Source organism: Arachis hypogaea, chromosome 3 (assembly GCF_003086295.3).
Source record: "Arachis hypogaea cultivar Tifrunner chromosome 3, arahy.Tifrunner.gnm2.J5K5, whole genome shotgun sequence".
Lineage (NCBI taxonomy): Eukaryota > Viridiplantae > Streptophyta > Magnoliopsida > Fabales > Fabaceae > Arachis > Arachis hypogaea.
The window spans coordinates 63,614,640-63,632,978 of NC_092038.1; the positions used below are offsets into that span (position 1 = coordinate 63,614,640).

General features: G+C 35.9%; 1 protein-coding gene across 2 annotated transcripts; it reads right to left on the minus strand.

Moving 5' to 3' along the window:
* Nucleotides 1-9,415: 9,415 nt before the first annotated feature.
* Nucleotides 9,416-13,782, minus strand: LOC112790661 (uncharacterized). 2 transcript variants are annotated; one of them, XM_025833174.3, is made up of 4 exons: nucleotides 13,195-13,782; nucleotides 12,069-12,853; nucleotides 11,850-11,948; nucleotides 9,416-9,733 (listed from the first exon to the last, which is right to left on the minus strand). In XM_025833174.3, exons 1-3 carry the CDS (start codon nucleotides 13,265-13,267, stop codon nucleotides 11,856-11,858), a joined length of 951 nt encoding a protein of 316 aa, XP_025688959.1. In that variant the 5' UTR covers nucleotides 13,268-13,782; the 3' UTR covers nucleotides 9,416-9,733; nucleotides 11,850-11,855. The 2 variants fall into 2 exon arrangements, with proteins under 2 accessions (XP_025688959.1, XP_025688960.1); XM_025833175.3 differs by having other exon boundaries at nucleotides 9,416-9,727; nucleotides 13,195-13,742.
* Nucleotides 13,783-18,339: the final 4,557 nt, after the last annotated feature.

An 18,339-nucleotide genomic window follows, 5' to 3' on the forward strand; every position in this document is an offset into this window, starting at 1 on the left:
TAAGTGCTTGTGGTGTTTCTGTGTCAAGTAAAGCTTGAGATAAAACATTTAAAGTCACGGCTAGGCTCAAGGTGCAAACCACCAAGAAAAATAAATTAAAGTAAATGTTGTGTCTTCAAGGATTAAACTGAAATGTAAAGATCAGAGAATTCATAATATCATCCGGATTCTAATTCTGAATGACATAACATTCTTGATTCAAAGGAGAGTGAGATGCCAAACCTATTCAGGATTACAGTTATAACCCCACTATAAAAAATACATGAGCTTAATCGAATCTCATACTCATACAAATTCACATCATAAGCTTATATTATCTTGGTTGCATGAGGACAAGCAACAGTTTAAGTTTGGTGTTTGATGCGTGAGCATCCTATCTATCTTTTCCGAGTAAATTTGCATCTAATTTGTTGAGTTTAATTAAGAATTAATTATATTTTAGCCACTATGGATGCTATTTTGAGTTTTGTGCAATTTTATTTATTTTAGGTAGCATTCGGAGGGATTTGATGAAGTTTCTGCAGAGAAAAAGAAGAACCAAAGAGATGACCAGCGAAGACCGACGCAGACGCATGGCTCACACAACCGCGTGAATGGAGAAATCGCAATGACGCGATCGCGTGCCTGACGCGAACGCGTGGACTGGAATCTGCACAAATGACGCGAACGCGTGGATGACGCGGACGCGTCACATGCGCGATCTGCAAAAATACAAACGACGCTGGTTACGATTTATGGACTGTTTTTGACCCAATTTCCGGCCCAGAAAATACATATTAGAAGCTGCAGAATGGACAATTCAAGTGGTCCCCTCCCATAAACTGAAAATCTGTTAATTAATTCGAATTTAATTCAAATCTTATCTTTGAGGAAAGGATATTATTTTTAATTTTTATTTTTAAACCTATTAGGATTAGTAATAAATAGAAACTCTGTACATTTAGACAGGTACCAGGTTGTTACCAGAACCCTTATTTTTCTTCTCTAAACCATGAGCAACTAATCATTCATTGTTAAGGTTAGGATCTCTGTCTATTTGTAATGTATTAATTCGTTTGATCTTTCTAATTTGTTCATGTTTTGATCTATATTTCAATAATTGTTTTCGCTCTTAATTTAATGAATATTGGGTGGAACGAAAGTATGACCCATGTTCTAATTGAGTTCTTGTAAAACTTGGAAAAGCTCTTTACTTGAACAACAGCTTGGAAACATATTATCCTAAATTTTAATTATTTGGATTTAATGGATACGTGACATATAATCCCCTTATTTTTGGGTAATTAGAATTTTTGTGGCATATAAACTGAAAATTGATTTTTACCCTCTAATTGGAAGTAACTGACCAAGGAATTGGCAGTTAATGAATTTTAGAGGAGACTAGGAAAGTCTAAGGAATTAGGGCCTAGTCACATATAGTTTGCCATGAAATTATATCTTGCATGATTAAATTAGTTAGTAATAAAAATTAATCCGGAAAAATAGATAACTCTGAAACCTTAACTATCTTCTCATTATATTATTCCCAACTTATTTATTTGTCTGTGTCTAATGCTCTTTAAATACTAAACCACTCTTTTCTGCTTGCCTGACTAATCCTATCAAACACTATTGTTGCTTGATCCATCAATCCTCGTGGGATCGACCCTTACTCACATAAGGTATTACTTGGTACGACCCGGTGCACTTGCCGGTTAGTAAGTGTGGTTATAAATTCCGCACTATTCATCCAACGCTGCATCATCCCCACTATCAACCGATCCGAAGTTACTGTGGATTGGCCATCATGATCCATAGTATCATGATTGGAGAGGAAGTTGAAATTCATGAAGTCATCTCTCTTGAATTCTACAAAATAGCCAAAAAGTCCTCTACCATGGCAAGGCTAGTTTTTCCTCATCTTATTTGCCATCTATGCTACTCAGCTGGAGTTATCATAGAAGGAGACATCCTCATTGAAGAGGATAAGCCATCACTAAGAAGAGGATGGAGCAAACAAGAGAGCCCATTCATGGATCTTAAAAGACACATGAGGAGGCTCATCATCAAGAAATCCCTGAGATGCCTCAAGGGATGCATTTTCCTCCAAATAACTATTGGGAACAACTCAATACTTCTCTAGAAGATTTGAGTTATAGCATGGACCAACTAAGGGTGGAACATCAAGAGCACTCATCATTCTCCATGAAATTAGAGAAGATCAAAGAGCAATGAGGAGGAACAACAAAGGCAAGGAAGAGACATAGAAGAACTCAAGGACATCATTGGTTCCTCAAAAAGAAAGCACCACCATCACTAAGGTGGATTCATTCCTTTTCTTATTTCTCTGTTTGTTTTTTTTAAGCTTCATGTTTATCTATGTTTGTGTCTTTATTTCATGATCATTAGTATGTAGTAACTATGTCTTAAGGCTATGAATAATTCCATGAATCCTTCACCTCTCTTAAATGAAAAATGTTTCTAATTCAAAAGAACAAGAAGTACATGAATTTCAAAATTGTCCTTGAAATTAGTTTAATTATATTGATGTGGTGACAATACTTTTTGTTTTCTGAATGAATGCTTGAACAATGCATATTTTTTATCTTGTGTTTATGAGTGTTAAAATTGTGGCTCTTGAAAGAATGATGAGCAAAGAGAAATGTTACTGATAATCTGAAAAATCATAAATTTGATTCTTGAAGCAAGAAAAAGCAGTGAATAGCAAAAGCTTGTGAAAAAAAGTGGCAAAAAAAAAATATATATATATATAGAAAGAAAAACAAAAAGCAAGCAGAAAAAGTCAATAGCCCTTAAAATCAAAAGGTAAGGGTAAAAAGGATCCAAGGCTTTGAGCATCAATGGATAGGAGGGCCCAAGGAAATAAAATCCAGGCCTAAGCGGCTAAATCAAGCTGTCCCAAACCATGTGCTTATGGCATGCAGGTCCAAGTGAAAAGCTTGAGACTGAGTGGTTAAAGTCGTGATCCAAAGTAAAAAGAGTGTGCTTAAGAGCTTTGGACACCTCTAACTGGGGACTTTAGCAAAGCCGAGTCGCAATCTGAAAAGGTTCACCCAATCATGTGTATGTGGCATTTATGTATCCGATGGTAATACTGGAAAACAAAGTGCTTAGGCCACGGCCAAGACTCATAAAAGTAGCTGTGTTCAAGAATCAACATACTTAACTAGGAAAATCAATAACACTATCTAAAATTCTAAGTTCTTATAGAAGCCAATCATTCTAAACTTCAAAGGAAAAAGTGAGATACCAAAACTGTTAAGAAGCAAAAAGGTACAAGTCCCGCTCATCTAATTAGAACTAATTTCATTGATATTTTGAGATTTATAGTATATTCTCTTCTTTTTATCCTAATTGATTTTCAGTTGCTCAGGGACAAGCAACAATTTAAGTTTGGTGTTGTGATGAGCGGATAATTTATACGTTTTTTGGCATTGTTTTTAGGTAGTTTTTAGTAGGATCTAGCTACTTTTAGGGATGTTTTCGTTAGTTTTTCTTCTAAATTCACATTTCTGGACTTTACTATGAGTTTGTGTGTTTTTCTATGATTTTAGGTATTTTCTGGCCGAAATTGAGGGACCTGGGCAAAACTCTGATAAAAGGCTGACAAAGGACTGCTGATGCTGCTGGATTCTGACCTCCCTACACTCAAAATGGCTTTTCTGGAGCTACAGAATTCCAAATGGCGCGCTCTCAACGGTGTTAGAAAGTAGACATCTAGAGCTTTCCAGCAATATATAATGGTTCATACTTTATTCGAGATTAGATGATGCAAACTGATGCTCAACGCCAGTTCCATGCTGCATTCTGGAGTCAAACGCCAGAAACACGACACGAACCAGAGTTGAACGCCAAAAACATGTTCCAACTTGGCATTCAACTCTAAAAGAATCCTCTGCACGTGTAAAGCTCAAGCGCAGCCCAAGCACACACCAAGTGGGTCCCGGAAGTGGATTTCTGCATCAATTACTTATTTCTGTAAACCCTAGTAGCTTGTCTAGTATAAATAGGACATTTTACTATTGTATTAGACATCTTTGGTCTCAATTTTATTCTATTGTTCATCTTAGGAGACTATTGATCACGTTTGGGGGCTGGCCATTCGGCCATGCCTGGACCGTCACTTATGTATTTTCAACGGTGGAGTTTTTACACACCATAGATTAAGGGTGTGGAGCTCTGCTGTACCTCAAGTTTTAATGCAATTACTACTATTTTCTATTCAATTCAGCTTATTCTTATTCTAAGATATTTGTTGCACTTCAACCTGATGGATGTGATGAGCCGTGACACTCATCATCATTCTCACCTATTAACGCGTGCTTGACAACCACTTCCGTTCTACCTTAGACCGGGTGCATATCTCTTGGATTCCTTAATCAGAATCTTTGTTGTAGAAGCTAGAATTGATGGCGGCATTCATGAGAATCCGGAAAGTCTAAACCCTGTCTGTGGTATTCCGAGTAGGATTCAAGGATTGAATGACTGTGACGAGCTTCAAACTCGCGATTGTTGGGCGTGATGACAAACGCAAAAGAATCAATGGATTCTATTCCGACATGATCGAGAACCGACAGATGATTACCCGTGCTGTGACAAGAGCATTTGGACCTTTTTCACTGAGAGGATGGGAGGTAGCCATTGACAACGGTGATGCGCTACATACAGGTTGGCATGGAAATGAGTAAGAAGGATTGGATGAAAGCAGTAGGAAAGTAGAGATTCAAAAGGAACACAGCATCTCCATACACTTATCTGAAATTCCTACAAATGATTTACATAAGTATTTCTATCTTTATTTTCTGTTTATTTATTATTATTATTCGAAAACTCCATAACCATTTATTATCCGCCTAACTGAGATTTACAAGATGACCATAGCTTGCTTCATACCAACAATCTCCGTGGGATTCGACCCTTATTCACGTAAGGTATTACTTGGACGACCCAGTGCACTTGCTGGTTACTTGTGTGGATTTGTGACAAAGTGTGATTCACGTTTGAGAGCGCTACCAAGTTTATTGGTGCCATTATTGATTATCAAAATTTCGTGCACCACTGGGTGTGGCATGCCAGCTACTAGAACCAAGGCAAGATCATGGGCGTGGTATACCAGCCTCTAGGCGTGGCATGCTGGTACAAGTTTCCAAAGAGGATGAAGGAGGCCAAACACATGGGCGTGCCACTTGGTGTCGAGGGCGTGGCACGCCATCCACTATTCCTCACTTGGACATGCCACTTGAACCCCAGGCGCGGCACGCCAGTGTCATTTAGGAAGAAAAAGCCATTGGGGCGTGTCACTTAAGTTCATGGCATGGCACGCCAAACAGAATAGTTACTCACTTACAAAGTGCGTGGCACGCCAGACCCTGGGCGTGCCACGCTAGTTCAAGTCTCCAGAGGCAAGAAGAAGAGGAAAAAGGCTAGGGCGTGCCACTTAAGCTCGAAGGCATGGCACGCCAGAATACATGGGTATTAAAAGACCCTGGGCGTGCCACTTGAGCTCGAAGGCGTGGCACACCAGGGATGTTATTAAAGAAGAGCGTGCCACTTGAGGGACTTGGCGTGGCACGCCAAGCCAGAATTGGAGGAGCACGTGGCACGCCACTGAAGCGCCAGCCACACGCCAGCTGGGAAGTCACGCTTATTGAGTTTCTTTTCCTTCCAAATTGTAATTTTCCTTTTCACTTTTGTAATTCTTTTATTTTGAGAGCTAGGAGAAGTATAAATAGCCCCAAGAAGTACTGAAAAGGGGGTTAAGCAGTTAGAAAGCTAAGTTTTAGATCCACTTTTACACTTCATCATCTTCTTTACTTTTGAGTACTTTTCTTTGAGCTTTGGGTAGCTAAATTCCCTCTCATTGAGAGAGGGAGCTCTGTTGTACTTGATGGATTAATGATAGTGAAATTCTTCTTCTCTTCATCTTCTCTTTGATTTGTTAGAAGGAATTTCGTTTTCCATGCTTAGTGTTCAATTGTCTTGGAAAAGAGATTGAATGCAAAAATGGGTTTCACGGGAACCTTGGAAAAGGAAACATGAAACCATGCTTGAAATCCCTTCTCACACTTGAGTAGGATCTGGGTTTTGCTGTTTGGATATCGTGACATATAATCCCTCCTCTACTTGGACCTATGATGATGTGTGGTATAATCAGGAACCAAGCATATCTCTCTTCATGAACAATTGGACCAAGGAATTGGCTATTGATCAAGATCTGAGAGATTGAGTCACCAAGGGATTGGGGCTCAATCAATCATGATTGCCAAGAGGTCAATGAGTTGCATGATTGAAAAGGATATAAGCTGGAATTGATCCAAAGAGACAACATCTCCTGATCTCAATGAATTTTACCATTCTTATCTACCACTTTCTTTATGGCTTGCTTTTACATTCTGCAATTTCCCATTCCCATTTACAATTAAGTCATTTATGATTCTGCACATTACATTCTGCCATTTCCATTTACGCACTTTATTGCTTTCCTTTACAGTTTAGCTATTTACATTTCTTCGATTTATAATTCTGCAATCACAATCTATCTGTCCCGCTTGACTAATTCATCAATTGATTAAAACTGTTCAAATTTACCAATCTCTGTGGATATGATCCCACTCCACTGTAGGTTATTACTTGACGATAATTTTGGTACGCTTGCCAAAAGAGTGGATTCATAATAAAAAATTTTATGGATTTCATTAGGTGATAAGTTTAGGTTAACTAAGGATTCAGATTTTATTCCACTTGACCAAATACAATCCTACCTTGACCCTAACCCCATTACAACCCTTAAAAGACCTCTTGATATATGTATTGGTGCATTAAATTTTTGTTGATTGTTAGATGAAGAGCAAGCCTTAGAAAGCAAGATTAGTAGAGAATTGAGAGAATCAAACCTCAAACATATGAGCGATTAGAGTGTATACACTTCCGGTGAGGGTTCGATGCTCGATTCTTTGTTCCCAGCTTTCATGAGCTATCTTCTTCCTGCAAGTCTATTTGTACTTTATTTTTTTATGATTTGAATTAGTGAAATCCAGTTCATATTTGTTCTTGAAAGGTTTATTTACTTTTCACCAAGTAGGTAAAAGCATTTTGCATTTAGCTGCATTCATACAAATAGGTTGCATTTCATACATCCTACCATTTTGTCTTCACTCTTTATAGCTTCTCTTGAGCTTAGCATGAGGACATGCTAATATTTAAGTGTGGGGAGATTGATAAACCGCTATTTTACGGTTTATCTTGTGCTTAATTCAGTAGATTTTACCCATTATTCTCACACTTATTCATAGAATTTGCATGTTTTACCTTTTCCTTCCTAATTTTGTGCTATGATTGAAAACATGTTTCTTTGGCCTTAAATATGCTACTTTTAATTCTCTCTTATTACCATTCGATGTCGTAATATGTATGCTGAGTGTTTTTATGGTTTATAGGGAATGAAGGGCTTAAAGGATGGAAAGGAAGCATGCAAAAGTGGAAGGAATATAAGAAATTGAAGGAATTGCTAAGCTGTCAGCCTTGACCTCTTTGTACTAAATCAGACATAACTTGAGCTACAGAGATCCGAATGTGGTGGTTCTAGTTGCGTTGGAAAGCTAACATTCGGGGCTTCGAAATGATATACAATTTGCCATAGTTGCCTTGCTGTTAGGTGATGCGTACGCGTGGATAGTGTGGCAGACAAGCGACGCATACGCGTGGGCGACGCGTACGCGTACGCGTGACGGAGCCACGTGCTGTACGTATCAGAAATCGCTGGCAATTTCTGGGCTGTTTTTAGCGCAGTTTCAAACCCGAAAACACTGATTAGAGACTGCAGAGTGAAGGAATCAATCATAGAATTCATTATTCACAAATTTCGGTTTTAGATGTAGTTTCTAGAGAGAGATGAGCTCTAGGTTTTAGGTCTTAGTTTTATTTCTTTCCAATTTCTGAATTCTATCTTATTCCAATTTAGTTTCTCTTCTACTTTCATTTGTTCTAACATTCTAGTTTATTTATTTTCCTTGTTGATTACTTTATGTTGCCAATTTAGTTTATGAATGTTTGATGTTGGATTCAATTTTCCATATTAATGCAATTTATGTTTTCTATGGTTATTGTTGGTTTCCTTAATTTGTGTTATTGATGCTTGCAATTGGTTGTTTAAAGTTAATATTCCTTGTTACTCTTCTATCTTTTTATGTTATGCTTTCCAAGTGTTTGAGAAAATGCTTGGTTGGATGCTAGAGTAGATTTTTCTCTTCTTGGCCTTGGCTGAGTAATTGGTGACACTTGAGTTATCAAACTCCTTTGTTGATTGATAATTAGAAGTTGCTAATTGATTTGAATTCCACTAACTCTAATCTTTCCTTAGGAGTTGACTAGAACTTGAGGAATCAAATTAATTTGTCCACTTGACTTTCCTTCAGAATTAGAGGGTTAACTAAGTGGGAGCAATGGATAATTGATGTCACAATTGAGGAAGATAACGAGGACAAGACTTCTCGTTCTCATACATTGCCAAGAGCTTTTATAGTTGTTATTTTATCTCCTTTGCAATTTGCTTTTCTTGTCTCTTAATCCAAAACCCCAAAATATACAACTCAAAACCATAACAAGAACACTTCCCTGCAATTCCTTTAAGAGACGACCTGAGATTTGAATACTTCGGTTATTATTTTTAGGGGTTTGTTACTTGTGACAAACAAATTTTTGTATGAAAGGATTCTTTGTTGGTTTAGAAACTATACTAGCAACGAGATTTCAATTGTGAAATTCTATACCATCAAAAATCCATTCATCAATTTTATTGTTATCATTGCCAATAATAGCACCCATTGCAAACACAACCATTATCGATTAGCAGGTAGACTGACCTCACACTTCTGGCCACTGGCCAATCGTTGCTACGCAATGGATCCCAGCCAACAGACAACCGTTTGACCCAGAGCAAAATCTCTAGCCAACTGTTGATTGACTAACGGCAAACCATATCTGCTGACCTTGGCCAACCTGCCAATCATCGCCATGCAATGGACCTTGGTGGACCTACCGAGAAGTCGACCAACACTAGTTGAACGTCATCCAACCACCAACTGGCCAACCCTGTTGACCACCAAGCTCTAGTCGACCACCGTTGGCTTGTTCATTTATAGATCGATCAACAGCCAACCAGTATGATTTCGACAACGCTTTCTTGAATGACAAACTAATTGATAATGTGTTCATGAAACAACTGTTAGTATATATGTCACCGAGATCTGTTCAAGTGTGTAAACTTCATAAAGTTATTCTTAATTAGTTGATATATTAGATTTGTAAACACATAAATGGATATAAAATTTACGTTTATCTCCCAACTTGTGAGATTCTTAATTGGTTGATATCTTAAGATTTGTAATTTAGTTAAATACATTGCACAAACTTCTCATAAAGAAAGAACTAATAACTTCATATTTAACCCAAAAAAGAAAATGAAATTTGCAAAGTTGTGAAGATTCGAGTATATAGAGCTAACCGAAACTGTTTCTAAGCACAATTATCACGACACTTATATGAAAACGTCATATGAAGTATATACGGACCATATAGTGGGGCTAGTTGCCCAATATTTATTCTTATTAGTTTTGTGAAAATTTTAAAAAAGGCAAGCTAAATCAGATTAAACTATCTCAATTTTTCTCAATGAAGTCTCAAGTCTTCACATGTTTGACCATAAGATGAGATCCGCGTGCTTGTGTTTCTGGAACTGCAAGAGAAGCAAAAGGCACATGATGTTAACTAAAACTCAATTTGTCATTACCTTTAAATATTAATACTAACAATAGTATATCAATAAATCTAATGACACCATTGTGTGAGCAAATGAACATTTATAAATAATGAGCATGCAAGCAAGCAAGGAATATACAGTGTATACACATTGAATAGTTAACCAGGTTTATGTAAAAGAAATTCAATAATTGTAGTCTCATTGTCGGTGATTTGAGTATAAGATAACAATAAACGGGTGATTTCTTCCTAACCTCTTCAGCATAGAAGCATTTTGAGCGCTATAAATTACTAAGGACTAATGAATTAAAAACTAATATAGCTTGCTAATAATCTAATATAAAGTTGAGCCCACAAGGCAACTAGTAATGGAAACTAACTTATTCATACACGTATCGTGCACACATTCCATCTGTATTTCTCCCTAAGGTTGTGCTTGTGAGTTGAAGTTTTGAAAGAGAAAGGAGGAAAGAGAAGAGTTGGAAGAGTAAAATAGACCTCAACAGGCTCAACTCAATAACTCACATAATGGTGCATTTGTTAGCTTTGCTTTGGAGAGAGAAGAAGGGGGGGGGGAATCGGGTTTGAAGAGTGCTTTCAAGCCTGTTTTACCCTTTTAATCCCAAATAAACACCCAAATTTGTTGCCAAGGAATTTTAGATCAAACACTTTGGTTCCTAACAAATTTTTTATTCTCTAGAAGTCCTCGAAAGTTACTCCAATCGAAAAAATTAAAAATTTATTTGGGACCAAAGTGTCCGATCTGAAATTCCTTGATGACCAATTTGAGTATTTACTCCTTTAAGCCACTTCTCTCCCCTCTATTTCCCTCTAAAAGTGAAACTCACAAACACAACCTAAGAAGTCCAAACTACAACGTCAAATAACCAAATACCAGAAAAAGCATGAGGTATATGTCATTTTTAACGCTGCAGTCAAGCAACTCGAGATTTATAGTCCAATATCAAAGAAATAGCAAATTTTTATCTTTATCAGGTAAAGTGTTAAATTAAAATCCTTGACAAAGATGAACAATAAAAACCAATAAGATAGCCATAAAAATTTGAGTAAATAGAAGTGGTTCTAAAGTTACAAACATGGGATACTTTCCATGCTTTCTCCTCTACTAAGAACATAACTGAAACTAAAGTATAGCAGACTGAAACAACCTCTTCAATTTCATGAAAACCAAAAACAAGGAATGAAAACACAAAATTAACACACAAGCAGCACCATCTAAAGAATGAGCTACAAGTGCATCCTGAAGCTGCCTTGCCAGTTAGCACAAATTCAGCAGCACATTAAAAAGTACTAATCAAGTGTCAGAACCTCCCTGATTTTGGAAAGTAATGGGAATTGGCAGCAGAGATTCATTGCTTGTTTCCAGCTTTCCACCTAGCGGACAAGGTATATTTGGAAGGGGGTGGTGAAAGATAATAAATGATACTGCTCTGACACTACGAGCATTTTCCCTTGTGACAGAGTTTATTTAGAAAGAGTATCCTTTTGAAAAATAAAAAAAGAGAATGGCATGTGAACAAGGATGAAATAGAGGCATGTACTGAGAGGATGATTTTCTGAAATAGATTCGGTTAGAGGTGGAATTATGGGTGGTGGGGGTGGGAGAGTGCTAAGGAAAGCATCTCAGAAGGTTTAAATACAGAATTAGACAAGGAGAGGACCGAGTCTCTCAGACACTCTGCAAGAGAATTCATCCAACTTTATCAATATTATCAATATACAAAAGTGTGGAGGTCCATACCACATTCATGACCGATATCAGTTGCAAGGACATGAAGAAAAAAGAATGGATCATTGAGACCCGAACTATGCATAATTTAATGCAATCACCGAAAGTAAAGTGTTTTTTTTTAAATGAAAAAAAAAAGAATAAGGCAAAAGAAAATCTTAAACTATGTTGAAAGCAATGCTCAGAATTGTTTTATGAATTCAGCAGTGAAATCAAATTTATAACATAAGTAGATCTTTATTCAACATTTTCAAAATCAATCATTTGTCAAGTTATTTTTTATGTTGGCAGGGAATTCAAACTTCAACTGAATGTAATTTTACAAGATAAAAGAATTCCTAACCTGTACTTATCTCTCTGTGCCGGACAGAACTTCAAATAGTCCACAGCAATTCAACCAGGATGTCTTTTGGACCATTCGTGGAGCTGATGCTGCCAGAGGCTGCATATCAAATCACATATGAAAGCAGAAAATTTATAACAATTTTCAGCTAAAAGAATTACAAAGCATGAGTTAGATAGATTAACACACACGTAAATGGAAAAAGAGACGTCGAAAAACCTGATTTTCAGAGCATTCTGGAGTCTCAGAATCTCTAACATCTGTTTCATTTGTGGACTTGGGTAAAGGAATAGAAACAGCTGGTGATAATAACACTTCATTGTTGAATTCCTTTGGTTTAGGTTCCTCGAAAGTTGATGTTCTATTGTCCTCTTTTCTCTTCATACCAAATTCTGTTGCTCCTACTTGAGAGACTACCAGTTTTTCTTGTAGTGCATTTCCATTACCACTGCTTTTCACCTCAGATAAAGCACCTGCTGCCTTATCCGAACAAATAGAAGATTCCACAACCGAATTATCAGCCACGCAAGCTGGTGCATCTTCAGCCATAGATGTCATTTTGGCATGTGAAGAATCAATTGATTCAACCAACTCATCATATTTAACTGTCTCTTTTATTGAACTATCTCTATCATCCCTCAAATTCTTTTCACTAGCGGCTTCACCGTTTGAACTGCTACCGCCTTTCTCATAATCTAATTCCTTTGTTGACTTAGCTTCCTCATCATTTCCATCGCCAATCACGCGTTCCTCCTCAGCCTTCAACTCCGTCTCTGTCACAAAACCGAATTCGTCCTTTCGTCCTACAGTTTCATCAATCATAACATCACGAGTAGGAACTACTTCCGCGGATGGTAGAGCAGCTGACAGGTTTGCCTCCACCACCTCTGCCGCCTCCTCATTCCCTTCTTTGAATGGCTGCTGATGGTCATCGTCGTGGTCGCAATACGCCGGCGAGCCACCATCACTTCCTTTATCATCTTGAACCTTCGACTCATCAATCCCTAAAAGTTCGCCATTGAATCATTCAAATTTTCCATACTATGCAACAATCAATTAACCAACCAACCGAATTAACAAACCCTCAAACACAATCAATCTAACAAAAATTACGTTATCCAAAGGTAAATTTAATTTACTAATTACATAATTAGTGCAAGGTAATCTCAGTTCAATGTTAATCCCAAATTGACCAAAACTAACCACAAAAAATAAATAAATAAATAAATAAAAGTATAAAACTAAAATTAAAGAAAAAAAAAGAGTGGGATAATTGAAAATGAAGCATGAATGCATATACATACATAGATAAAGATGCGCGAGTAGTAGAGTAGAGAAAAGTTACCTTGAAGGTTGTTGGTGGTTTCTTTTTCCTTCTTTTTCTTAGCAGCCTTCCTCTTCTTGGCACCTGATGGCATGATTGAAGCAGAAAGGCCCACAACACAAATAATAGTGCGCTCTTTCTGCTGTTGTTGCTGATGTTCGAGTCCCTTTTTTTGTATTAAGAGTGAAAACGGACAAAGTAGTACTAGTACTGTTGCAGAACCCTACCAAGGTAGCTGCAAAGAAAGGAAGCAAGAAAGTAGATAGAGGGTGAGGGAAGAGAGAGAGAGAGAGAGAGAGAGAGAGAAATCTTCTTGCTATGGAAATAATAGTAGTTATATTATTAGGTGATAATGGCTCCGCGTGAAATCATTATCCTCCGTTGATCACTCCCTTATTACACTTGGTTCTCTCTTGTGCAACCTAATAGGCTAATACTCAACTGTGTAAGTGTAAGGACTAAGGACTAAAAGGAGTTGTGTTTGTGCTTATCGCTTATGGGTTGATTCTGCATTGTTATGACCTACTTTCCATTTCAAGTATGTACTCATCTTAAGTCCAGTGAATATATGCACACTATCTAATATATCAGATGAGAACTAATTTTTGTAGACGAGATTCTTACTTTTTTTTGTATAAAATCTTTATGTAATTACAACGAATTAGTCATATTTTTTATTAAAATTTGAAAGATAATTTTATTTACTTTGACTAAAAATCAATATATGAACTTCGCGATAAAAACGTTAATAATTAATAAATAGAATATGATCTATGAAATACTGAATACGACACGATATGAAACATATTGACATATGAATTTAAAATTTTTATAAAACAGAAAATATATATAAAAAATATAAAGTATTTTTAGAAAAAGTATAATGATATTTTATTAATATTAAAATAAATTAATTTTTTAATATTTTAAATATTTTTTAATTATATAAAGTATTTAAAAGATTTTTTGTTTTAATAATTATTAATATACGTTATTTCTAAATTCATTTCAAAAATACATGTTAAGGATAATGTTGGATATGCTGACATGTGATGGTATTTAGGTGTGTCTAAACGTATATAGAGAATATTTTTTTATTTTTTATTAAAATATGATTAGATACAGAAGACATATTTGTCAGACGAACGTCAATGAGTATCGTGTCCGAAGTATCAGACACGTGGACACGACAAATAGAAAAAGTGTCTGTATTTCATAGGATGTGACTAGACAAATTTATAATCAACGCTTAAATTATTATTTTTATAAATATTGTATTTATGTTTTCTAAAATTTTAAAATATGTATATCTAAATAATATTATTTCTTTTATAAGACCTCTAATCATAATTAATTTAAGAAAGAGAATAAGTAAAATTTATTAGTTAAATTTTTTTATTTTGAATGAAGATAATTCACCACAATAGAAATAGAAACAAATTTAACCTAAACGTAATATAAACTATACCGTAAGAATGTAAAAAATTTATAGATATTGTAGAGATTATCCACGATACAAAGACTAATAAGGATCCACAAAATCACTATAGAAACGGAGACCTGTTCTTGCAAATAAAGAGACACTTTTTAAATTGGTTTTTTTTAAATCCAAAATATTTTTCTTTCTTATAAAATCTTAAAAGTTTTCCTAGACAATATGAATGAACAACCTATTCCAAGCATAGGTTTATTAAATCTATGGTGAACTAATTGATTTTTCATACTTTACTAAACCACAAACCAATCACGGCCTACGCCCCCATCACGTAATCAATCACGGCATCCGGTCTCTCACATAATCAATCATGGCCTCAAACCTAAACAACTCAATCAATATCTAATTCACCACAATCCGACCAATTTCAGTCACAAACACAAGTAATGAGATTCAAACACAATCAAGAATAGTTACAGCAAGTATAGCAATTAGCAGTTAAACAGAATTATTCACATTGGCAAACCAATTACAATATGCACACCCAAACAATGTCACATAGTTGGATATGATGAATGCTTGTTTTAACTGGCAGTGAGATCTCACTTGTCGGTTATCTTGCCAAACCTGACACATCTCCCAGAGATGACCCTTCCGTTCACGTATGTCATATGCGCTTTGCGGATTTGGTGCCTGAATTCACTCTTGTGATATGCGAAGGGATGCAAGTAGGATCCACATCAATTACTCGCATCTGAATGTAGGCGGGATACCACATCAATCTGCCCCCACACCGACGCCACTATCTGGACAAGCGGGATCCCACATCAACCTGTCTTGCCAGGTGCATAGCTAATTACGAAGACAGCCCTAACAGAATGATGAATCCATATTTGATGATATATTTTGGTTTGATTTGAGTGGATTTCATCACATAAACCTACATTTATTCATCTAAGTAGCATGCTTTTAAGATTTCTTCCTAAATTGTACTTGAAAGTGAAAACATGCTCTTTATGCTTAATTTAGTCAATTTTATTCATTTTAATCCCATTTGGTGCCTTGATGTATTTGTTAAGTGATTTTCAGGTTTCCAAGGCAAGTATGCGTTGAAGAAGTGAGGAAAAGAGTATGCAAAAGGGAAGAATTCAAGAAATGAAGGATTTGGAAAGCTGTCAACCCTGACCTCTCTGTACTAAATTGGTCATAACTTGAGTTACAGAGGTCCAAATGAGGCAGTTCCAGCGGTATTGGAAAGCTAACTTCTGGGGCTTCAAAATGATATGCAATTTACTATATTGGACATAAGTCTAAGTATGCATACACACAGGTACTTGTGCGTACGCACAAGTCGGGATTCAGCATGTGTGCGGACACACACGTCTGTGCTTCCGCACATGTCCCTGCACGTGACCTCATTAATTGCAACTCGTTGGCAGCAATTTCTGGGCTCCCAAAACCCCAATCAAACTCATTTTTTGAAGCTATTTAAGGCCAAAGTGAAGAGGAATGAAGGGGGGCAATTAGGTTTAGCTTTTATCATGTTTTAGTGTAGTTCTCTAGAGAGAGAAGCTCCTCCCTCTCTCTAGAATTAGGGTTCTTTAGTTTAATTTCTTGTAATTTCTACTTTTAATTCTTGTTTTTATTTACTTTTCCTTGTCATTTATTGTTATTGCATCTTTGTTCTTCTTCATTTTCTTTGTTATTTCCTTTATCTTGTCATTTTTATGTTTATGGATACTCTTTATTAATTTTATTTTCAATTAATGGAATTTATATTTTATGCTCATTTAATGCTTCATTTAGTTGTTGTTATTATTTTCTTGCTTTTGGTAGTTAGCTTTTATTTTTAATGCAATTTAATGTTATTTTATTTTCATGCACACCAAGTGTTTGATAAAATGCTTAGCTTAGTTTCTACTTAGTTTTTCTTCACTCTTGGCTTGAAATTGTTGGTTTTGGTGATCCTTGAGTCATTGATGTCCATTCTTGTTTGATACATTAGAGTAGTTAGTTGATTTGGTCTCCCTTGACTCTATGTGACCCAGTAGTGTTGACATAGGACTTAGGGATTGAAATCAACTATGCCTACTTGACTTATCTTCGATGTAAGGTTGACTAAGTAGGATTAACTCTTCATAATGATCATGTGTTTGTGGTCAATGGCTAGGATAGGTAACCTTAGCTCTCAATTACATGCCAAAATGTTTTCTTACATCTGAAGTTTTCTTTTCTTGCATTTAATTGCTTTGACCTTTATTGCTTTTCATTTAATTTCTTGCATGTTTACTTTTCACACTCTTAGTTGAGAAATTGGGTGTTTTGGTGGAATTGAGTTGTGAATGTCCATTCCGTATTGTGTGAGAATAGTTAATTGGTTTGGTTTCCATTGACGCTAGTCTTTCACTAAGTAATTAGTGAGTTGACTAGGACTTATGGATTGAGATTAATTACGCTCTTTTGACTAATTCTCAAGGAGGATTGACTAATTTGGATTGATTCCACACAATTACCATGTTTTTGGTCCATAACTAGGATAGGAATCCTTGATTACCCAATTCTCACCAAGAGTTGCCATTTACATTCCTTGCATGTTTATTTGCTTCCTTGCTATTTACATTTCTTGATTTCTTGCTTTCCCAATTCCCCATGCTCTCTCTCATAGCCAATAAATGTACATTTAGTTGCAACTCCTAGAGAGAATGATCCGAGGTTGAAGTACTCTCGATCTCGGTTATTATAATTTGAATTTAAAATATTTTATGTGAGAATTCATTGTTGGTTTAGACTATGCTACTAACGAAGTGATTCTTGTTTTGATTAATTCTAAATCAACATGAATTCTCATCTTATCACATCTGCATCGGGATCCCACATCAACCAACTCAGCATGTTAGTGCTTCCGTAGGGATCCCACATCAACCTGCTTGCCAAGTGTATAGCAAATTACAAAGGCAGCCCTAACAACACCATCAGGGTCCCACATCAACTGACTTAGCATGTTAATGCTTCCCCAAGGATCCCACATCAACCTCCCTGGCCTTAACGCTTAGCAACTTATCAAAAATCTCAATAATATCCACAATCAATCAGGCTCAAATCATAATCAAAATCATTCTTGGCCCATTTACTTTCAATAACAAATGTATTCAGTTCACATCTTGCAAAGAATCACTTTTCTTTAAAAATCAATTTCCTTTCAAAAACAAAACTGCTTTTGGTAACATTCTCCGAAAACTCTAAACAACTTCAAAATCATATCAAATGGTAATTCTCTTTGGAAAGACTCAAAATACTTCACTTTAAAATCATTCGTTTAACTACTTTAAATCAGAGTTATCAATTAACTACCTCGAAAAGCCTCAAAACTCTAGGGGAGAACAACCAAATTCCTTTTCTTAAGTTCATTAAAATTCTTAAAATTCATAGTTTCTTGATTTGAACAAATCCAGTACAATCCAAATAAAAACCAAATCATTTAGAACTAAAACCAATCCGTTTAAACCAAAAACAAATTTCAATTTTATTCCTTAAAATCAATTCCTTAACTTTTCCAAAACGTCACAAAACTACATTATTTAATCAAATTCCGATTTCTTGTAAATTCACTAAGACTCATCTAAATGAAATTCTTAAGTCCAATTCAAAACATAAGCCCTTTTTATATTTAAATCGTCCTCAAAACATATACTTTCTTAAGTAAATTGAACTCGAAACATAATTATTTTTTT

Bases quoted from the DNA above. Each gene is read 5' to 3' on its own strand.
- LOC112790661 (XM_025833174.3), bottom strand. From the start codon at position 13,267: ATGCCATCAGGTGCCAAGAAGAGGAAGGCTGCTAAGAAAAAGAAGGAA. The intron at 12,854-13,194 runs GTAACTTTTCTC...GCGAACTTTTAG, and splicing joins AACCACCAACAACCTTCAAG to GGATTGATGAGTCGAAGGTT. The intron at 11,949-12,068 runs GTTTTTCGACGT...TTTGATATGCAG, and splicing joins CAGAATGCTCTGAAAATCAG to CCTCTGGCAGCATCAGCTCC.